Genomic DNA, 23,117 nt, shown 5'->3' with positions numbered 1-23,117 from the left:
CGTTTTTCCCATATTTGCGTTTTTCCCATATTTGCGTTTTTCCCAAATTTGCGTTTTTCCCATATTTGCGTTTTTCCCATATTTGCGTTTTTCCCATGTTTGCGTCTTTACATGTTTGCGTCTTTACATGTTTGCGTTTTTCTCATGTTTGCGTTTTTCCCATATCTGCGATATTCCCATGTTTGATTTTTTCCCATGTTTGATTTTTTCCCATGTTTGCTTTTTTCCCATGTTTGCGTTTTTCCCATGTTTGCGTTTTTCCCATATTTGCGTTATTCCCCTATTTGCGTTTTTCCCATATTTGCGTTTTTCCCATATTTGCGTTTTTCAGATATTTGCGTTTTTCGCATATTTGCGTTTTTCGCATATTGGCGTTTTTCCCATATTTGCGTTTTTCCCATATTTGCGTTTTTCCCATATTTGCGTTTTTCCCATATTTGCGTTTGTCCAAAATTTCGAGAACTCTTGATGCTACAGACTATGTCCTACCAACTGATTCTTTCCTCTTGTGAAGTTGTGCCACAAGTTTCTCTTCGAAATATTTGCGTTTTTCCTATATTTGCGTTTTTCCCATCTCTGCGTTTTTACCATCTTTACGTTTTTCCCATATTTTCCCATCTTTGCGTTTTTCCCATCTCTGCGTTTTTCCCATCTCTGCGTTTTTCCCATCTTTGCGTTTTTCCCATCTTTGCGTTTTTCCCATCTTTGCGTTTTTCCCATCTTTGCGTTTTTCCCATATTTGCGTTATTCCCATCTTTGCGTTTTTCCCATATTTGCGTTTTTCCCATATATGCGTTTTTCCCATATTTGCGTTTTTCCCATATTTGCGTTTTCCCCATATTTGCGTTTTCCCCATATTTGCGTTTTTCCCATATTTGCGTTTTTCCCATATTTGCGTTTTTCCCATATTTGCGTTTTTCCCATATTTGCGTTTTTCCCATATTTGCGTTTTTCCCATCATTGCGTTTTTCCCATCATTGCGTTTTTCCCATCATTGCGTTTTTCCCATCATTGCGTTTTTCCCATCATTGCGTTTTTCCCATCATTGCGTTTTTCCCATCATTGCGTTTTTCCCATCATTGCTTTTTTCCCATCATTGCGTTTTTCCCAACATTGCGTTTTTCCCATCATTGCGTTTTTCCCATCATTGCGTTTTTCCCATCATTGCGTTTTTCCCATCATTGCGTTTTTCCCATCATTGCGTTTTTCCCATCATTGCGTTTTTCCCATCATTGCGTTTTTCCCATCATTGCGTTTTTCCCATCATTGCGTTTTTGCCATCATTGCGTTTTTGCCATCATTGCGTTTTTGCCATCATTGCGTTTTTGCCATCATTGCGTTTTTGCCATCTTTGCGTTTTTGCCATATTTGCGTTTTTGCCATCATTGCGTTTTTGCCATATTTGCGTTTTTGCCATATTTGCGTTTTTGCCATATTTGCGTTTTTCCCATATTTGCGTTTTTCCCATATTTGCGTTCTTCCCATATTTGCGTTCTTCCCATATTTGCGTTTTTGCCATATTTGCGTTTTTCCCATATTTGCGTTTTTCCCATATTTGCGTTTTTCCCATATTTGCGTTTTTCCCATATTTGCGTTTTTCCCATATTTGCGTTTTTCCCATGTTTGCGTCTTTACATGTTTGCGTTTTTCTCATGTTTGCGTTTTTCCCATATCTGCGATATTCCCATGTTTGATTTTTTCCCATGTTTGATTTTTTCCCATGTTTGCTTTTTTCCCATGTTTGCTTTTTTCCCATGTTTGCGTTTTTCCCATGTTTGCGTTTTTCCCATATTTGCGTTTTTCCCCTATTTGCGTTTTTCCCATATTTGCGTTTTTCCCATATTTGCGTTTTTCAGATATTTGCGTTTTTCGCATATTTGCGTTTTTCGCATATTTGCGTTTTTCCCATATTTGCGTTTTTCCCATATTTGCGTTTTTCCCATATTTGCGTTTTTCCCATATTTGCGTTTTTCCCATATTTGCGTTTTTCCCATATTTGCGTTTGTCCAAAATTTCGAGAACTCTTGATGCTACAGACTATGTCCTACCAACTGATTCTTTCCTCTTGTGAAGTTGTGCCACAAGTTTCTCTTCGAAATATTTGCGTTTTTCCTATATTTGCGTTTTTCCCATCTCTGCGTTTTTACCATCTTTACGTTTTTCCCATCTTTTCCCATCTTTGCGTTTTTCCCATCTCTGCCTTTTTTCCCATCTCTGCGTTTTTCCCATCTCTGCGTTTTTCCCATCTTTGCGTTTTTCCCATCTTTGCGTTTTTCCCATCTTTGCGTTTTTCCCATCTTTGCGTTTTTCCCATATTTGCGTTATTCCCATCTTTGCGTTTTTCCCATCTTTGCGTTTTTCCCATCTTTGCGTTTCTCCCATCTTTGCGTTTTTCCCATCTTTGCGTTTTTCCCATCTTTGCATTTTCCCGTCTTTGCGTTTTTCCCATCTCTGCGTTTTTCCCATCTCTGCGTTTTTCCCATCTCTGCGTTTTTCCCATCTCTGCGTTTTTCCCATCTCTGCGTTTTTCCCATCTCTGCGTTTTTCCCATCTCTGCGTTTTTCCCATCACTGCGTTTTCCCCATCTCTGCGTTTTTCCCATCATTGCGTTTTTCCCATCATTGCGTTTTTCCCATCATAGCGTTTTTCCCATCATTGCGTTTTTCCCATCATTGCGTTTTTCCCATCATTGCGTTTTTCCCATCATGGCGTTTTTCCCATCATTGCGTTTTTCCCATCATTGCGTTTTTCCCATCATTGCGTTTTTCCCATCATTGCGTTTTTCCCATCATTGCGTTTTTCCCATCATTGCGTTTTTCCTATCATTGCGTTTTTCCCATCATAGCGTTTTTCCCATCATTGCGTTTTTCCCATCATTGCGTTTTTGCCATCATTGCGTTTTTGCCATCATTGCGTTTTTGCCATCATTGCGTTTTTGCCATCATTGCGTGTTTGCCATCATTGCGTTTTTGCCATCATTGCGTTTTTGCCATCATTGCGTTTTTGCCATCATTGCGTTTTTGCCATCATTGCGTTTTTGCCATCATTGCGTTTTGCCATATTTGCGTTTTTGCCATATTTGCGTTTTTGCCATATTTGCGTTTTTGCCATATTTGCGTTTTTGCCATTTTTGCGTTTTTGCCATATTTGCGTTTTTGCCATATTTGCGTTTTTGCCGTACTTGCGTTTTTGCCATATTTGCGTTTTTGCCATATTTACGTTCTTCCCATATTTGCGTTTTTCCCATATTTGCGTTTTTCCCATATTTGCGTTTTTCCCATATTTGCGTTTTTCCCATATTTGCGTTCTTCCCATATTTGCGTTCTTCCCATATTTGCGTTTTTCCCATTTTCGCGTTTTTCCAAAATTTCGTAAAGCCTTGATGCTTCAGACTATGTCCTAGAAACTGATTCTTTCCTCTTGTGAAGATGTGCCACAAGTTTCTAATGGAAATATTAGCGTTTTTCCCATATTTGCTTTTTTCCCATATTTGCTTTTTTCCCATATTTGCTTTTTTCCCATATTTGCTTTTTTCCCATATTTGCTTTTTTCCCATATTTGCTTTTTTCCCATATTTGCTTTTTTCCCATATATGCTTTTTTCCCATATATGCTTTTTTCCCATATATGCTTTTTCCCATATATGCTTTTTTCCCATATTTGCTTTTTTCACATATTTGCCTTTTTCCCATATTTGCTTTTTTCCCATATTTGCTTTTTTCCCATATTTGCTTTTTTCCCATATTTGCTTTTTTCCCATATTTGCGTTTTTCCCATATTTGCGTTTTTCCCATATTTGTGTTTTTCCCACATTTGCGTTTTTCCCATATTTGCGTTTTTCCCATATTTGCGTTTTTCCCATATTTGCGTTTTTCCCATATTTGCGTTTTTCCCAGATTTGCGTTTTTCCCATATTTGCGTTTTTCCCAGATTTCCGTTTTTCCCAGATTTGCGTTTTTCCCAGATTTGCGTTTTTCCCAGATTTGCGTTTTTCCCAGATTTGCGTTTTTCCCAGATTTGCGTTTTTCCCATATTTGCGTTTTTCCTAGATTTGCGTTTTTCCTAGATTTGCGTTTTTCCCAGATTTGCGTTTTTCCCAGATTTGCGTTTTTCCCAGATTTGCGTTTTTTCCAGATTTGCGTTTGTCCAAAATTTCGTGAACTCTTGATGCTACAGACTATGTCCTACCAACTGATTCTTTCCTCTTGTGAAGTTGTGCCACAAGTTTCTCTTCGAAATATTTGCGTTTTTCCCATGTTTGCGTTTTTCCCATATTTGCGTTTTTCCCATATTTGCGTTTTTCCCATATTTGCGTTTTTCCCATTTTTGCGTTTTTCCCATATTTGCGTTTTTCCCAGATTTGCGTTTTTCCCAGATTTGCGTTTTTCCCAGATTTGCGTTTTCTCCAGATTTGCGTTTTTTCCAGATTTGCGTTTGTCCAAAATTTCGTAAAGCCTTGATGGTTCAGACTTTGTCCTAGCAACTGATTCTTTCCTCTTGTGAATTTGTGCCACCAGTTTCTAATGGAAATATTAGCGTTTTTCCCATATTTGCTTTTTTCCCATATTTGCTTTTTTCCCATATTTGTTTTTTTCCCATATTTGCTTTTTTCCCATATTTGCTTTTTTCCCATATTTGCTTTTTGTCCCATATTTGCTTTTTGTCCCATATTTGCTTTTTTCCCATATTTGCTTTTTTCCCATATTTGCTTTTTCCCCATATTTGCTTTTTTCCCATATTTGCGTTTTTCCCATATTTGCGTTTATCCCATATTTGCATTTTTCCCATTATTGCGTTTTTCCCATATTTGCGTTTTTCCCATATTTGCGTTTTTCCCATATTTGCGTTTTTCCCATATTTGCGTTTTTCCCATATTTGCGTTTTTCCCATATTTGCGTTTTTCCCATATTTGCGTTTTTCCCATATTTGCTTTTTTCCCATATTTGCGTTTTTCCCATGTTTGCGCTTTTCCCATGTCTGCGCTTTTCCCATGTTTGCGCTTTTCCCGTGTTTGCGCTTTTACCATATCTGCGTTTTTCCCATGTCTGCGTTTTTCCCATGTCTGCGTTTTTCCCATGTCTGCGTTTTTCCCATGTCTGCGTTTTTCCCATGTCTGCGTTTTTCCCATGTTTGCGTTTTTCCCATGTTTGCGCTTTTCCCATGTCTGCGCTTTTCCCATGTTTGCGCTTTTCCCGTGTTTGCGCTTTTACCATGTCTGCGTTTTTCCCATATTTGCGTTTTTCCCATATTTGCGTTTTTCCCATATTTGCGTTTTTCCCATCATTGCGTTTTTCCCATCATTGCGTTTTTGCCATATTTGCGTTTTTCCCATATTTGCGTTTTTCCCATGTTTGCGTTTTTCCCATGTTTGCGTTTTTCCCATATTTGCGTTTTTCCCATATTTGCGTTTTTCCCATATTTGCGTTTTTCCCATATTTGCGTTTTTCCCATATTTGCGTTTTTCCCATATTTGCGTTTTTCCCATATTTGCGTTTTTCCCATAATTGCGTTTTTCCCATATTTGCGTTTTTCCCATATTTGCGTTTTTCCCATATTTGCGTTTTTCCCATATTTGCGTTTTTCCCATATTTGCGTTTTTCCCATATTTGCGTTTGTCCAAAATTTCGTGAACTCTTGATGCTACAGACTATGTCCTACCAACTGATTCTTTCCTCTTGTGAAGTTGTGCCACAAGTTTCTCTTCGAAATATTTGCGTTTTTCCTATATTTGCGTTTTTCCCATCTCTGCGTTTTTACCATCTTTACGTTTTTCCCATCTTTTCCCATCTTTGCGCTTTTCCCATCTCTGCGTTTTTCCCATCTCTGCGTTTTTCCCATCTCTGCGTTTTTCCCATCTTTGCGTTTTTCCCATCTTTGCGTTTTTCCCATCTTTGCGTTTTTCCCATCTTTGCGTTTTTCCCATCTTTGCGTTTTTCCCATCTTTGCGTTTTCCCATCTTTGCGTTTTTCCCATCTTTGCGTTTTTCCAATCTCTGCGGTTTTCCCATCTCTGCATTTTCCCGTCTTTGCGTTTTTCCCATCTCTGCGTTTTTCCCATCTCTGCGTTTTTCCCATCTCTGCGTTTTTCCCATTTCTGCGTTTTTCCCATCTCTGCGTTTTTCCCATCTCTGCGGTTTTCCCATCTCTGCGTTTTTCCCATCTCTGCGTTTTTCCCATCTCTGCGTTTTTCCCATCATTGCGTTTTTCCCATCATTGCGTTTCTCCCATCATTGCGTTTTTCCCATCATTGCGTTTTTCCTGTCACTGCGTTTTTCCCATCATTGCGTTTTTCCCATCATTGCGTTTTTCCCATCATTGCGTTTTTCTCATCATTGCGTTTTTCCCATCATTGCGTTTTTCCCATCATTGCGTTTTTGCCATCATTGCGTTTTTGCCATATTTGCGTTTTTGGTATATTTGAGTTTTTGCCATATTTGCGTTTTTGCCATATTTGAGTTTTTGCCATATTTGCGTTTTTGCCATATTTGCGTTTTTGCCATATTTGCGTTTTTGCCATATTTGCGTTTTTGCCATATTTGCGTTTTTCCCATATTTGCGATTTTCCCATATTTGCGTTCTTCCCATATTTGCGTTCTTCCCATATTTGCGTTCTTCCCATATTTGCGTTCTTCCCATATTTGCGTTCTTCCCATATTTGCGTTTTTCCCATATTTGCGTTTTTCCCATATTTGCGTTTTTCCCATATTTGCGTTTATCCCATATTTGCGTTCTTCCCATATTTGCGTTTTTCCCATATTTGCGTTTTTCGCATTTTTGCGTTTTTCGCATTTTTGCGTTTTTCCCATATTTGCGTTTTTCCCATATTTGTGTTTTTCCCATATTTGCGTTTTTCCCATCATTGCGTTTTTCCCATATTTGCGTTTTTCCCATATTCGCGTTTTTCCCATATTTCCGTTTTTCCCATATTTGCGTTTGTCCAAAACTTCGTGAACTCTTGATGCTACAGACTATGTCCTACCAACTGATTCTTTCCTCTTGTGAAGTTGTGCCACAAGTTTCTCTTCGAAATATTTGCGTTTTTCCTATATTTGCGTTTTTCCCATCTCTGCGTTTTTCCCATCTCTGCGTTTTTCCCATCTCTGCGTTTTTCCCATCTCTGCGTTTTTCCCATCTTTGCTTTTTTCCCATCTTTGCGTTTTTCCCATCTTTGCGTTTTTCCCACCTTTGCGTTTTTCCCATCTTTGCGTTTTTCCCATCTTTGCGTTTTTCCCATCTTTGCGTTTTTCCCATCTCTGCGGTTTCCCCATCTCTGCATTTTCGCGTCTTTGCGTTTTTCCCATCTCTGCGTTTTTCCCATCTCTGCGTTTTTCCCATCTCTGCGTTTTTCCCATCTCTGCGTTTTTCCCATCTCTGCGTTTTTCCCATCTCTGCGGTTTTCCCATCTCTGCGTTTTTCCCATCTCTGCGTTTTTCCCATCTCTGCGTTTTTCCCATCTCTGCGTTTTTCCCATCTCTGCGATTTTCCCATCTCTGCGTTTTTCCCATCATTGCGTTTTTCCCATCATTGGGTTATTCCCATCATTGCGTTTTTCCCATCATTGCGTTTTTCCCATCATTGCGTTTTTCCCATCATTGCGTTTTTCCCATCATTGCGTTTTTCCCATCATTGCGTTTTTCCCATCATTGCGTTTTTCCCATCATTGCGTTTTTCCCATCATTGCGTTTTTCCCGTCATTGCGTTTTTCCCATCATTGCGTTTTTCCCATCATTGCGTTTTTCCCATCATTGCGTTTTTCCCATCATTGCGTTTTTCCCATCATTGCGTTTTTCCCATCATTGCGTTTTTCCCATCATTGCGTTTTTGCCATCATTGCGTTTTTGCCATCATTGCGTTTTTGCCATCATTGCGTTTTTGCCATATTTGCGTTTATGGTATATTTGCGTTTTTGGTATATTTGCGTTTTTGCCATATTTGCGTTTTTGCCATATTTGCGTTTTTGCCATATTTGAGTTTTTGCCATATTTGCGTTTTTGCCATATTTGCGTTTTTGCCATATTTGAGTTTTTGCCATATTTGCGTTTTTGCCATATTTGCGTTTTTGCCATATTTGCGTTTTTGCCATATTTGCGTTCTTCCCATATTTGCGTTCTTCCCATATTTGCGTTCTTCCCATATTTGCGTTCTTCCCATATTTGCGTTTTTCCCATATTTGCGTTTATCCCATATTTGCGTTTTTCCCATATTTGCGTTTTCCCATATTTGCGTTTTTCCCATATTTGCGTTTTTCCCATATTTGCGTTTTTCCCATATCTGTGTTTTTCCCATATCTGCGTTTTTCCCATATTTGCATTTTTCCGATATTTGCGTTTTTCCCATATTTGCGTTTTTCCCATATTTGCGTTTTTCCCATATTTGCGTTTTTCCCATATTTGCGTTTTTCCCATATTTGCGTTTTTCCCATATTTGCGTTTTTCCCATATTTGCGTTTTTCCCATATTTGCGTTTTTCCCATATTTGCGTTTTTCCCATATTTGCGTTTTTCCCATATTTGCGTTTGTCCAAAATTTCGTAAAGCCTTGATACTTCAGACTATGTCCTAGAAACTGATTCTTTCCTCTTGTGAAGTTGTGCCACGAGTTTCTAATGGAAATATTAGCGTTTTTCCCATATTTGCTTTTTTCCCATATTTGCTTTTTTCCCATATTTGCTTTTTTCCCATATTTGCTTTTTTCCCATATTTGCTTTTTTCCCATATTTGCTTTTTTCCCATATTTGTTTTTTCCCATATTTGCTTTTTTCCCATATTTGCTTTTTTCCAATATTTGCTTCGTTTTTCCCATATTTGCGTTTTTCCCATATTTGCGTTTGTCCAAAATTTCGTGAACTCCCTATGCTACAGACTATGTCCTACCAACTGATTCTTTCCTCTTGTGAAGTTGTGCCACAAGTTTCTCTTCGAAATATTTGCGTTTTTCCCATGTTTGCGCTTTTCCCATGTTTGCGCTTTTCCCATGTTTGCGCTTTTCCCTTGTTTGCGCTTTTACCATGACTGCGTTTTTCCCATCATTGCGTTTTTCCCATCATTGCGTTTTTGCCATCATTGCGTTTTTGCCATCATTGCGTTTTTGCCATATTTGCGTTTTTGGTATATTTGCGTTTTTGGTATATTTGCGTTTTTGCCATATTTGCGTTTTTGGTATATTTGCGTTTTTGCCATATTTGCGTTTTTGCCATTTTACGTTTTTGCCATATTTGCGTTTTTGCCATATTTGCGTTTTTGCCATATTTGCGTTTTTGCCATATTTGCGTTCTTCCCATATTTGCGTTCTTCCCATATTTGCGTTCTTCCCATATTTGCGTTCTTCCCATATTTGCGTTTTTCCCATATTTGCGTTTTTCCCATATTTGCGTTTTTCCCATATCTGCGTTTTTCCCATATCTGCGTTTTTCCCATATTTGCGTTTTTCTGATATTTGCGTTTTTCCCATATTTGCGTTTTTCCCATATTTGCGTTTTTCCCATATTTGCGTTTTTCCCATATTTGCGTTTTTCCCATATTGGGTTTTTCCCATATTGCGTTTTTCCCATATTTGCGTTTTTCCCATATTTGCGTTTTTCCCATATTTGCGTTTTTCCCATATTTGCGTTTTCCCCATATTTGCGTTTTTCCCATATTTGCGTTTTTCCCATATTTGCGTTTTTCCCATATTTGCGTTTTTCCCATATTTGCGTTTTTCCCATATTTGCGTTTTTCCCATATTTGCGTTTTTCCCATATTTGCGTTTGTCTAAAATTTCGTAAAGCCTTGATGCTTCAGACTATGTCCTAGAAACTGATTCTTTCCTCTTCTGAAGTTGGGCCACAAGTTTCTAATGGAAATATTAGCATTTTTCCCATATTTGCTTTTTTCCATTATTTGCTTTTTTCCCATATTTGCTTTTTTCCCATATTTGCTTTTTTCCCATATTTGCTTTTTTCCCATATTTGTTTTTTTCCCATATTTGCGTTTTTCCCATATTTGCGTTTTTCCCATATTTGCGTTTTTCCCATATTTGCGTTTGTCCAAAATTTCGTGAACTCTTGATGCTACAGACTATGTCCTACCAACTGATTCTTTCCTCTTGTGAAGTTGTGCCACAAGTTTCTCTTCGAAATATTTGCGTTTTTCCTATATTTGCGTTTTTCCCATCTCTGCGTTTTTACCATCTTTACGTTTTTCCCATCTTTTCCCATCTTTGCGCTTTTCCCATCTCTGCGTTTTTCCCATCTCTGCGTTTTTCCCATCTCTGCGTTTTTCCCATCTTTGCGTTTTTCCCATCTTTGCGTTTTTCCCATCTTTGCGTTATTCCCATCTTTGCGTTTTTCCCATCTTTGCGTTTTTCCCATCTTTGCGTTTTTCCCATCTTTGCGTTTTCCCATCTTTGCGTTTTTCCCATCTTTGCGTTTTTCCAATCTCTGCGGTTTTCCCATCTCTGCATTTTCCCGTCTTTGCGTTTTTCCCATCTCTGCGTTTTTCCCATCTCTGCGTTTTTCCCATCTCTGCGTTTTTCCCATTTCTGCGTTTTTCCCATCTCTGCGTTTTTCCCATCTCTGCGGTTTTCCCATCTCTGCGTTTTTCCCATCTCTGCGTTTTTCCCATCTCTGCGTTTTTCCCATCATTGCGTTTTTCCCATCATTGCGTTTTTCCCATCATTGCGTTTTTCCCATCATTGCGTTTTTCCTGTCATTGCGTTTTTGCCATCATTGCGTTTTTGCCATATTTGCGTTTTTGGTATATTTGCGTTTTTGCCATATTTGCGTTTTTGCCATATTTGAGTTTTTGCCATATTTGCGTTTTTGCCATATTTGCGTTTTTGCCATATTTGCGTTTTTGCCATATGTGCGTTTTTGCCATATTTGCGTTTTTCCCATATTTGCGATTTTCCCATATTTGCGTTCTTCCCATATTTGCGTTCTTCCCATATTTGCGTTTTTCCCATATTTGCGTTCTTCCCATATTTGCGTTCTTCCCATATTTGCGTTTTTCCCATATTTGCGTTTTTCCCATATTTGCGTTTTTCCCATATTTGCGTTTATCCCATATTTGCGTTCTTCCCATATTTGCGTTTTTCCCATATTTGCGTTTTTCGCATTTTTGCGTTTTTCGCATTTTTGCGTTTTTCCCATATTTGCGTTTTTCCCATATTTGTGTTTTTCCCATATTTGCGTTTTTCCCATCATTGCGTTTTTCCCATATTTGCGTTTTTCCCATATTCGCGTTTTTCCCATATTTCCGTTTTTCCCATATTTGCGTTTGTCCAAAACTTCGTGAACTCTTGATGCTACAGACTATGTCCTACCAACTGATTCTTTCCTCTTGTGAAGTTGTGCCACAAGTTTCTCTTCGAAATATTTGCGTTTTTCCTATATTTGCGTTTTTCCCATCTCTGCGTTTTTCCCATCTCTGCGTTTTTCCCATCTCTGCGTTTTTCCCATCTCTGCGTTTTTCCCATCTTTGCGTTTTTCCCATCTTTGCGTTTTTCCCATCTTTGCGTTTTTCCCATCTTTGCGTTTTTCCCATCTTTGCGTTTTTCCCATCTTTGCGTTTTTCCCATCTTTGCGTTTTTCCCATCTCTGCGGTTTCCCCATCTCTGCATTTTCGCGTCTTTGCGTTTTTCCCATCTCTGCGTTTTTCCCATCTGTGCGTTTTTCCCATCTCTGCGTTTTTCCCATCTCTGCGTTTTTCCCATCTCTGCGGTTTTCCCATCTCTGCGTTTTTCCCATCTCTGCGTTTTTCCCATCTCTGCGTTTTTCCCATCTCTGCGTTTTTCCCATCTCTGCGTTTTTCCCATCTCTGCGTTCTTCCCATCATTGCGTTTTTCCCATCATTGGGTTTTTCCCATCATTGCGTTTTTCCCATCATTGCGTTTTTCCCATCATTGCGTTTTTCCCATCATTGCGTTTTTCCCATCATTGCGTTTTTCCCATCATTGCGTTTTTCCCATCATTGCGTTTTTCCCATCATTGCGTTTTTCCCGTCATTGCGTTTTTCCCATCATTGCGTTTTTCCCATCATTGCGTTTTTCCCATCATTGCGTTTTTCCCATCATTGCGTTTTTCCCATCATTGCGTTTTTCCCATCATTGCGTTTTTCCCATCATTGCGTTTTTCCCATCATTGCGTTTTTGCCATCATTGCGTTTTTGCCATCATTGCGTTTTTGCCATCATTGCGTTTTTGCCATCATTGCGTTTTTGCCATATTTGCGTTTTTGGTATATTTGCGTTTTTGGTATATTTGCGTTTTTGCCATATTTGCGTTTTTGCCATATTTGCGTTTTTGCCATATTTGCGTTTTTGCCATATTTGCGTTTTTGCCATATTTGAGTTTTTGCCATATTTGCGTTTTTGCCATATTTGCGTTTTTGCCATATTTGCGTTTTTGCCATATTTGCGTTTTTGCCATATTTGCGTTTTTGCCATATTTGCGTTCTTCCCATATTTGCGTTCTTCCCATATTTGCGTTCTTCCCATATTTGCGTTCTTCCCATATTTGCGTTTTTCCCATATTTGCGTTTTTCCCATATTTGCGTTTTTCCCATATCTGTGTTTTTCCCATATCTGCGTTTTTCCCATATTTGCATTTTTCCGATATTTGCGTTTTTCCCATATTTGCGTTTTTCCCATATTTGCGTTTTTCCCATATTTGCGTTTTTCCCATTTTTGCGTTTTTCCCATATTTGCGTTTTTCCCATATTGGGTTTTTCCCATATTGCGTTTTTCCCATATATGCTTTTTTCCCATGTTTGCTTATTTCCCATATTTGCTTTTTTCCCATATTTGCTTTTTTCCCATATTTGCTTTTTTCCCATATTTGCTTTTTTCCCATATTTGCTTTTTTCCCATATTTGTTTTTTCCCATATTTGCGTTTTTCACATATTTGCGTTTTTCCCATATTTGCGTTTTTCCCATATTTGCGTTTTTCCCATATTTGCGTTTTTCCCATATTTGCGTTTTTCCCATATTTGCGTTTTTCCCATATTTGCGTTTTTCCCGTATTTGCGTTTTTCCCATATTTGCGTTTTTCCCATATTTGCGTTTTTCCCATATTTGCGTTTTTCCCATATTTGCGTTTGTCCAAAATTTCGTGAACTCTTGATGCTACAGACTATGTCCTACCAACTGATTCTTTCCTCTTGTGAAGTTGTGCCACAAGTTTCTCTTCGAAATATTTGCGTTTTTCCCATGTTTGCGCTTTTCCCATGTTTGCGCTTTTCCCATGTTTGCGCTTTTCCCATGTTTGCGCTTTTCCCATGTTGCGCTTTTCCCATGTTTGCGCTTTTACCATGTCTGCGTTTTTCCCATATCTGCGTTTTTCCCATGTCTGCGTTTTTCCCATGTCTGTGTTTTTCCCATGTCTGCGTTTTTCCCATGTCTGCGATTTTCCCATGTCTGCGTTTTTCCCATGTCTGCGTTTTTCCCATGTCTGCGTTTTTCCCATGTCTGCGTTTTTCCCATGTTTGCGTTTTTCCCATGTTTGCGTCTTTACATGTTAGCGTTTTTCTCATGTTTGCCTTTTTCCCTTTTCTGCGTTGTTCCCATTTCTGCGATATTCCCATGTTTGCTTTTTACCCATGTTTGCTTTTTTCCCATGTTTGCTTTTTTCCCATGTTTGCTTTTTTCCCATGTTTGCGTTTTTCCCATATTTGCGGTTTTCCCATATTTGCGTTTTTCCCATATTTGCGTTTTTCCCATATTTGCGTTCTTCGCATATTTGCGTTTTTCGCATTTTTGCGTTTTTCCCATATTTGCGTTTTTCCCATATTTGCGTTTTTCCCATATTTGCGTTTTTCCCATATTTGCGTTTTTCCCATATTTGCGTTTTTCCAATATTTGCGTTTTTCCCATATTTGCGTTTTTCCCATATTTGCGTTTTTCACATATTTGCGTTTTTCCCATATTTGCGTTTTTCCCATATTTGCGTTCTCCCATATTTGCGTTTTTCCCATATTTGCGTTTTTCCCATATTTGCGTTTTTCCCATATTTGCGTTTTTCCCATATTTGCGTTTTTCCCCTTTTTCCGTTTTTCCCATTTTTGCGTTTTTCCCATTTTTGCGTTTGTCCAAAATTTCGTAAAGCCATGATGCTTCAGACTATGTCCTAGAAACTGATTCTTTCCTCTTGTGAAGTTGTGCCACAAGTTTCTAATGGAAATATTAGCGGTTTTCCCAAAATTGCTTTTTTCCCTTATTTGCTTTTTTCCCATATATGCTTTTTTCCCATGTTTGCTTTTTTCCCATATTTGCTTTTTTCCCATATTTGCTTTTTTCCCATATTTGCTTTTTTCCCATATTTGCTTTTTTCCCATATTTGCTTTTTTCCCATATATGCTTTTTTCCCATATATGCTTTTTTACCATATATGCTTTTTTCCCATATTTGCTTTTTTCCCATATTTGCGTTTTTCCCATATTTGCGTTTTTCCCATATTTGCGTTTTTCCCATATTTGCGTTTTTCCCATATTTGCGTTTTTCCCATATTTGCGTTTTTCTCATATTTGCGTTTTTCGCATATTTGCGTTTTTCCCATATTTGCGTTTTTCCCATATTTGCGTTTTTCCCATATTTGCGTTTTTCCCATATTTGCGTTTTTCCCATATTTGCGTTTTTCCCATATTTGCGTTTTTCCCATATTTGCGTTTTTCCCATATTTGCGTTTGTCCAAAATTTCGTAAAGCCTTGATGCTTCAGACTATGTCCTAGAAACTGATTCTTTCCTCTTGTGAAGTTGTGCCACAAGTTTCTAATGGAAATATTAGCGGTTTTCCCAAAATTGCTTTTTTCCCTTATTTGCTTTTTTCCCATATATGCTTTTTTCCCATGTTTGCTTATTTCCCATATTTGCTTTTTTCCCATATTTGCTTTTTTCCCATATTTGCTTTTTTCCCATATTTGCTTTTTTCCCATATTTGCTTTTTTCCCATATATGCTTTTTTCCCATATATGCTTTTTTACCATATATGCTTTTTTCCCATATTTGCTTTTTTCCCATATTTGCGTTTTTCCCATATTTGCGTTTTTCCCATATTTGCGTTTTTCCCATATTTGCGTTTTTCCCATATTTGCGTTTTTCCCATATTTGCGTTTTTCCCATATTTGCGTTTTTCCCATGTCTGCGTTTTTCCCATGTTTGCTTTTTTCCCATGTTTGCTTTTTTCCCATGTTTGCTTTTTTCCCATGTTTGCGTTTTTCCCATATTTGCGTTTTTCCCATATTTGCGTTTTTCCCATATTTGCGTTTTTCCCATATTTGCGTTTTTCCCATATTTGCGTTTTTCCCATATTTGCGTTTTTCCCATATTTGCGTTTTTCCCATATTTGCGTTTTTCCCATATTTGCTTTTTTCCCATATTTGCGTTTCTCCCATATTTGCGTTTATCCCATATTTGCGTTTCTGCCATATTTGCCTTTATCCCATATTTGCGTTTTTCCCCTATTTGCGTATTTCCCATTTTTGCGTTTTTCCCATATTTGCGTTTTTCCCATATTTGCGTTTTTCCCATATTTTCGTTTTTCCCATATTTTCGTTTTTCCCATATTTTCGTTTTTCCCATATTTTCGTTTTTCCCATATTTGCGTTTTTCCCATTTTTGCGTTTTTCCCATTTTTGCGTTTTTCCCATTTTTCCGTTTTTCCCATTTTTGCGTTTTTCCCATTTTTGCGTTTTTCCCATTTGTGCGTTTTTCCCATTTTTGCGTTTTTCCCATTTTTGCGTTTTTCCCATTTTTGCGTTTGTCCAAAATTTCGTAAAGCCTTCATGCTTCAGACTATGTCCTAGAAACTGATTCTTTCCTCTTGTGAAGTTGTGCCACAAGTTTCTCTTCGAAATATTTGCGTTTTTCCCATGTTTGCGCTTTTCCCATGTTTGCGTTTTTCCCATGTTTGCGTTCTTCCCATATTTGCGTTTTTCCCATATTTGCGTTTTTCCCATATTTGCCTTTTTCCCATATTGGCGTTTTTCCCATATTTGCGTTTTTCCCAGATTTGCGTTTTTCCCAGATTTGCGTTTTTCCCAGATTTGCGTTTTTACCAGATTTGGGTTTTTCCCAGATTTGCGTTCTTCCCAGATTTGCGTTTTTCCCAGATTTGCGTGTTTTCCAGATTTGCGTTTGTCCAAAATTTCGTAAAGCCTTGATGCTTCAGACTTTGTCCTAGAAACTGATTCTTTCCTCTTGTGAAGCTGTGCCATAAGTTTCTAATGGAAATATTAGCGTTTTTCCCATATTTGCTTTTTTCCCATATTTGCTTTTTTCCCATATTTGCTTTTTTCCCATATTTGCTTTTTTCCCATATTTGCTTTTTTCCCATATTTGCTTTTTTCCCATATTTGCTTTTTTCCCATATTTGCGTTTTTCCCATATTTGCTTTTTTCCCATATTTGCGTTTTTCCCATATTTGCGTTTTTCCCATATTTGCGTTTTTCCCATATTTGCGTTTTTCCCATATTTGCGTTTGTCCAAAATTTCGTGAACTCTTGATGCTACAGACTATGTCCTACCAACTGATTCTTTCCTCTTGTGAAGTTGTGCCACAAGTTTCTCTTCGAAATATTTGCGTTTTTCCCATGTTTGCACATTTCCCATGTTTGCGCTTTTCCCATGTTTGCGCTTTTACCATGTCTGCGTTTTTCCCATGTCTGCGTTTTTCCCATGTCTGCGTTTTTCCCATGTCTGCGTTTATCCCATGTCTGCGTTTTTCCCATGTCTGCGTTTTTCCCATGTCTGCGTTTTTCCCATGTCTGCGTTTTTCCTATGTCTGCGTTTTTCCCATGTCTGCGTTTTTCCTATGTCTGCGTTCTTCCCATGTCTGCGTTTTTCCCATGTCTGCGTTTTTCCCATGATAGCGTTTTTCCCATGTTTGCGTCTTTACATGTTTGCGTTTTTCCCATGTCTGCGTTTTTCCCATGTCTGCGTTTTTCCCATGTCTGCGTTTTTCCCATTTCTGCGATATTCCCATGTTTGCTTTTTTCCCATGTTTGCTTTTTTCCCATGTTTGCTTTTTTCCCATGTTTGCTTTTTTCCCATGTTTGCTTTTTTCCCATGTTTGCGTCTTTCCCATATTTGCGTTTTTCCCATATTTGCGTTTTTCCTATATTTGCGTTTTTCCCATATTTGCGTTTTTCCCATATTTGCGTTTTTCGCATATTTGCGTTTTTCCCATATTTGCGTTTTTCCAATATTTGCATTTTTCCCATATTTGCGTTTTTCCCATATTTGCGTTTTTCCCATATTTGCGTTTTTCCCATATTTGCGTTTTTCCCATATTTGCGTTTTTCCCATATTTGCGTTTTTCCCATATTTGCGTTTTTCCCATATTTGCGTTTTTCCCATATTTGCGTTTTTCCCATATTTGCGTATTTCCCATATTTGCGTATTTCCCATATTTGCGTTATTCCCATATTTGCGTTATTCCCATATTTGCGTTTTTCCCATATTTGCGTTTTTCCCAGATTTGCGTTTTTCCCAGATTTGCGTTTTTCCCAGATTTGCGTTTCTCCCAGATTTGCGTTTTTCCCAGATTTGAGTTTTTTCCAGATATGCGTTTGTCCAAATTTCGTGAACTCTTGATGCTACAGACTATGTCCTACCAACTGATTCTTTCCTCTTGTGAAGTTGTGCCACAAGTTTCTCTTCGAAATATTTGCGTTTTTCCCATGTTTGCGCTTTTCCCATGTTTGCGTTTTTCCCATGTTTGCGTTTTTCCCATATTTGCGTTTTTCCCATATTTGCGTTTTTCCCATATTTGCCTTTTTCCCATATTGGCGTTTTTCCCATATTTGCGTTTTTCCCAGATTTGCGTTTTTCCCAGATTTGCGTTTTTCCCAGATTTGCGTTTTTACCAGATTTGGGTTTTTCCCAGATTTGCGTTTTTTCCAGATTTGCGTTTTTCCCAGATTTGCGTGTTTTCCAGATTTGCGTTTGCCCAAAATTTCGTAAAGCCTTGATGCTTCAGACTTTGTCCTAGAAACTGATTCTTTCCTCTTGTGAAGCTGTGCCACAAGTTTCTAATGGAAATATTAGCGTTCTTCCCATATTTGCTTTTTTCCCATATTTGCTTTTTTCCCATATTTGCTTTTTTCCCATATTTGCTTTTTTCCCATTTTTGCTTTTTTCCCATATTTGCTTTTTTCCCATATTTGCGTTTTTCCCATATTTGCTTTTTTCCCATATTTGCGTTTTTCCCATATTTGCGTTTTTCCCATATTTGCGTTTGTCCAAAATTTCGTGAACTCTTGATGCTACAGACTATGTCCTACCAACTGATTCTTTCCTCTTGTGAAGTTGTGCCACAAGTTTCTCTTCGAAATATTTGCGTTTTTCCCATGTTTGCACATTTCCCATGTTTGCGCTTTTCCCATGTTTGCGCTTTTACCATGTCTGCGTTTTTCCCATGTCTGCGTTTTTCCCATGTCTGCGTTTTTCCCATGTCTGCGTTTTTCCCATGTCTGCGTTTTTCCCATGTCTGCGTTTTTCCCATGTCTGCGTTTTTCCCATGTCTGCGTTTTTCCTATGTCTGCGTTTTTCCCATGTCTGCGTTTTTCCTATGTCTGCGTTCTTCCCATGTCTGCGTTTTTCCCATGATAGCGTTTTTCCCATGATAGCGTTTTTCCCATGTTTGCGTCTTTACATGTTTGCGTTTTTCCCATGTCTGTGTTTTTCCCATGTCTGCGTTTTTCCCATTTCTGCGATATTCCCATGTTTGCTTTTTTCCCATGTTTGCTTTTTTCCCATGTTTGCTTTTTTCCCATGTTTGCTTTTTTCCCATGTTTGCTTTTTTCCCATGTTTGCTTTTTTCCCATGTTTGCTTTTTTCCCATGTTTGCGTTTTTCCCATATTTGCGTTTTTCCCATATTTGCGTTTTTCCTATATTTGCGTTTTTCCCATATTTGCGTTTTTCCCATATTTGCGTTTTTCGCATATTTGCGTTTTTCCCATATTTGCGTTTTTCCAATATTTGCATTTTTCCCATATTTGCGTTTTTCCCATATTTGCGTTTTTCCCATATTTGCGTTTTTCCCATATTTGCGTTTTTCCCATATTTGCGTTTTTCCCATATTTGCGTTTTTCCCATATTTGCATTTTTCCCATATTTGCGTTTTTCCCATATTTGCGTTTTTCCCATATTTGCGTTTTTCCCATATTTGCGTATTTCCCATATTTGCGTATTTCCCATATTTGCGTTATTCCCATATTTGCGTTATTCCCATATTTGCGTTTTTCCCATATTTGCGTTTTTCCCAGATTTGCGTTTTTCCCAGATTTGCGTTTTTCCCATATTTGCGTTTTTCCCATATTTGCGTTTTCCCCATATTTGCCTTTGTCCAAAATTTCGTGAACTCTTGATGCTACAGACTATGTCCTACCAACTGATTCTTTCCTCTTGTGAAGTTGTGCCACAAGTTTCTCTTCGAAATATTTGCGTTTTTCCCATGTTTGCGCATTTCCCATGTTTGCGCTTTTCCCATGTTTGCGCTTTTACCATGTCTGCGTTTTTCCCATGTCTGCGTTTTTCCCATGTCTGCGTTTTTCCCATGTCTGCGTTTTTCCCATGTCTGCGTTTTTCCCATGTCTGCGTTTTTCCCATGTCTGCGTTTTTCCCATGTCTGCGTTTTTCCCATGTCTGCGTTTTTCCCATGTCTGCGGTTATCCCATGTCTGCGTTTTTCCCATGTCTACGTTTTTCCCATGTCTGCGTTTTTCCCATGTCTGCGTTTTTCCCATGTCTGCGTTTTTCCCATGTCTGCGTTTTTCCCATGATAGCGTTTTTCCCATGTTTGCGTCTTTACATGTTTGCGTTTTTCCCATGTTTGCGTTTTTCTCATGTTTGCGTTTTTCCCATATTTGCGTTTTCCCCATATTTGCGTTTTTCCCATATTTGCGTTTTTCCCATATTTGCGTTTTTCCCATATTTGCGTTTTTCCCATATTTGCGTTTTTCCCATATTTGCGTTTTTCCCATATTTGCGTTTTTCCCATATTTGCGTTTTTCCCGTATTTGCGTTTTTCCCATATTTGCGTTTTTCCCATATTTGCGTTTTTCCCATATTTGCGTTTTTCCCATATTTGCGTTTGTCCAAAATTTCGTTAACTCTTGATGCTACAGACTATGTCCTACCAACTGATTCTTTCCTCTTGTGAAGTTGTGCCACAAGTTTCTCTTTGAAATATTTGCGTTTTTCCCATGTTTGCGCTTTTCCCATGTTTGCGCTTTTCCCATGTTTGCGCTTTTCCCATGTTTGCGCTTTTCCCATGTTTGCGCTTTTACCATGTCTGCGTTTTTCCCATATCTGCGTTTTTCCCATGTCTGCGTTTTTCCCATGTCTGTGTTTTTCCCATGTCTGCGTTTTTCCCATGTCTGCGATTTTCCCATGTCTGCGTTTTTCCCATGTCTGCGTTTTTCCCATGTCTGCGTTTTTCCCATGTCTGCGTTTTTCCCATGTTTGCGTTTTTCCCATGTTTGCGTCTTTACATGTTAGCGTTTTTCTCATGTTTGCCTTTTTCCCTTTTCTGCGTTGTTCCCATTTCTGCGATATTCCCATGTTTGCTTTTTTCCCATGTTTGCTTTTTTCCCATGTTTGCTTTTTTCCCATGTTTGCGTTTTTCCCATATTTGCGGTTTTCCCATATTTGCGTTTTTCCCATATTTGCGTTTTTCCCATATTTGCGTTCTTCGCATATTTGCGTTTTTCGCATTTTTGCGTTTTTCCCATATTTGCGTCTTTCCCATATTTTCGTTTTTCCCATATTTCCGTTTTTCCCATATTTGCGTTTTTCCCATATTTGCGTTTTTCCCATATTTGCGTTTTTCCCATATTTGCGTTTTTCCCATATTTGCGTTTTTCCAATATTTGCGTTTTTCCCATATTTGCGTTTTTCCCATATTTGCGTTTTTCACATATTTGCGTTTTTCCCATATTTGCGTTTTTCCCATATTTGCGTTCTCCCATATTTGCGTTTTTCCCATATTTGCGTTTTTCCCATATTTGCGTTTTTCCCATATTTGCGTTTTTCCCATATTTGCGTTTTTCCCATTTTTGCGTTTTTCCCATTTTTGCGTTTTTCCCATTCTTGCGTTTTTCCCATTTTTGCGTTTTTCAAATTTTTGCGTTTTTCCCATTTTTGCGTTTTTCCCCTTTTTCCGTTTTTCCCATTTTTGCCTTTTTCCCATTTTTGCGTTTGTCCAAAATTTCGTAAAGCCATGATGCTTCAGACTATGTCCTAGAAACTGATTCTTTCCTCTTGTGAAGTTGTGCCACAAGTTTCTAATGGAAATATTAGCGGTTTTCCCAAAATTGCTTTTTTCCCTTATTTGCTTTTTTCCCATATATGCTTTTTTCCCATGTTTGCTTTTTTCCCATATTTGCTTTTTTCCCATATTTGCTTTTTTCCCATATTTGCTTTTTTCCCATATTTGCTTTTTTCCCATATTTGCTTTTTTCCCATATATGCTTTTTTCCCATATATGCTTTTTTACCATATATGCTTTTTTCCCATATTTGCTTTTTTCCCATATTTGCGTTTTTCCCATTTTTGCGTTTTTCCCATTTTTGCGTTTGTCCAAAATTTCGTGAACTCTTGATGCTACAGACTATGTCCTACCAACTGATTCTTTCCTCTTGTGAAGTTGTGCCACAAGTTTCTCTTCGAAATATTTGCGTTTTTCCCATGTTTGCGCTTTTCCCATGTTTGCGCTTTTCCCATGTTTGCGCTTTTACCATGTCTTCGTTTTTCCCATGTCTGCGTTTTTCCCATGTCTGCGTTTTTCCCATGTCTGCGTTTTTCCCATGTCTGCGTTTTTCCCATGTCTGCGTTTTTCCCATGTCTGCGTTTTTCCCATGTCTGCGTTTTTGCCATGTTTGCGTTTTTCCCATGTTTGCGTTTTTCCCATGTTTGCGTCTTTACATGTTTGCGTCTTTACATGTTTGCGTTTTTCTCATGTTTGCGTTTTTCCCATTTCTGCGTTTTTCCCATTTCTGCGATATTCCCATGTTTGCTTTTTTCCCATGTTTGCTTTTTTCCCATGTTTGCTTTTTTCCCATGTTTGCGTTTTTCCCATATTTGCGTTTTTCCCATATTTGCGTTTTTCCCATATTTGCGTTTTTCCCATATTTGCGTTTTTCCCATATTTGCGTTTTTCCCATATTTGCGTTTTTCCCATATTTGCGTTTTTCCCATATTTGCGTTTTTCCCATATTTCCTTTTTTCCCATATTTGTGTTTTCCCATATTTGCGTTTTTCCCATATTTGCGTTTTTCCCATATTTGCGTTTTTCCCATATTTGCGTTTTTCCCATATTTGCGTTTTTCCCATATTTGCGTTTCTCCCATATTTGCGTTTCTCCCATATTTGCGTTTCTCCCATATTTGCGTTTCTCCCATATTTGCGTTTCTCCCATATTTGCGTTTTTCCCCTATTTGCGTTTTTCCCATATTTGCGTTTTTCCCATATTTGCGTTTTTCCCATATTTTCGTTTTTCCCATATTTGCGTTTTTCCCATTTTTGCGTTTTTCCCATTTTAGCGTTTTTCCCATTTTTCCGTTTTTCCCATTTTTGCGTTTTTCCCATTTTTGCGTTTTTCCCATTTGTGCGTTTTCCCCATTTTTGCGTTTTTCCCATTTTTGCGTTTTTCCCATTTTTGCGTTTTTCCCATTTTTGCGTTTGTCCAAAATTTCGTAAAGCCTTCATGCTTCAGACTATGTCCTAGAAACTGATTCTTTCCTCTTGTGAAGTTGTGCCACAAGTTTCTCTTCGAAATATTTGCGTTTTTCCCATGTTTGCGCTTTTCCCATGTTTGCGTTTTTCCCATGTTTGCGTTTTTCCCATATTTGCGTTTTTCCCATATTTGCGTTTTTCCCATATTTGCGTTTTTCCCATATTTGCGTTTTTCCCATATTTGCCTTTTTCCCATATTGGCGTTTTTCCCATATTTGCGTTTTTCCCAGATTTGCGTTTTTCCCAGATTTGCGTTTTTCCCAGATTTGCGTTTTTACCAGATTTGGGTTTTTCCCAGATTTGCGTTTTTCCCAGATTTGCGTTTTTCCCAGATTTGCGTGTTTTCCAGATTTGCGTTTGTCCAAAATTTCGTAAAGCCTTGATGCTTCAGACTTTGTCCTAGAAACAGATT

The 23,117-nt window shown here is 38.2% G+C and overlaps 3 protein-coding genes across 3 annotated transcripts; all 3 read right to left on the bottom strand.

Annotated features, from left to right (window-relative positions):
- Positions 1-2,112: 2,112 nt before the first annotated feature.
- LOC126095441 (uncharacterized) lies at positions 2,113-2,568 on the bottom strand. The gene has a single exon (XM_049910234.1). It carries the CDS (start codon positions 2,566-2,568, stop codon positions 2,113-2,115), a length of 456 nt encoding a protein of 151 aa, XP_049766191.1.
- A 3,153-nt stretch (positions 2,569-5,721) lies between these two features.
- On the bottom strand, positions 5,722-6,195 carry LOC126095440 (cylicin-1-like). The gene has a single exon (XM_049910233.1). The coding sequence runs from the start codon at positions 6,193-6,195 to the stop codon at positions 5,722-5,724; it is 474 nt and encodes a 157-aa protein (XP_049766190.1).
- An 846-nt stretch (positions 6,196-7,041) lies between these two features.
- Positions 7,042-10,615, bottom strand: LOC126095438 (uncharacterized protein DDB_G0290685-like). The gene is made up of 2 exons (XM_049910232.1): positions 10,163-10,615; positions 7,042-7,488 (listed from the first exon to the last, which is right to left on the bottom strand). The coding sequence occupies exons 1-2, from the start codon at positions 10,613-10,615 to the stop codon at positions 7,042-7,044; spliced, it is 900 nt and encodes a 299-aa protein (XP_049766189.1).
- Between the last annotated feature and the right edge of the window lie 12,502 nt (positions 10,616-23,117).

The sequence above is a fragment of the Schistocerca cancellata genome, chromosome 8 (assembly GCF_023864275.1).
Source record: "Schistocerca cancellata isolate TAMUIC-IGC-003103 chromosome 8, iqSchCanc2.1, whole genome shotgun sequence".
NCBI lineage: Eukaryota > Metazoa > Arthropoda > Insecta > Orthoptera > Acrididae > Schistocerca > Schistocerca cancellata.
This window is presented reverse-complemented; position numbering and strand designations above follow the sequence as displayed.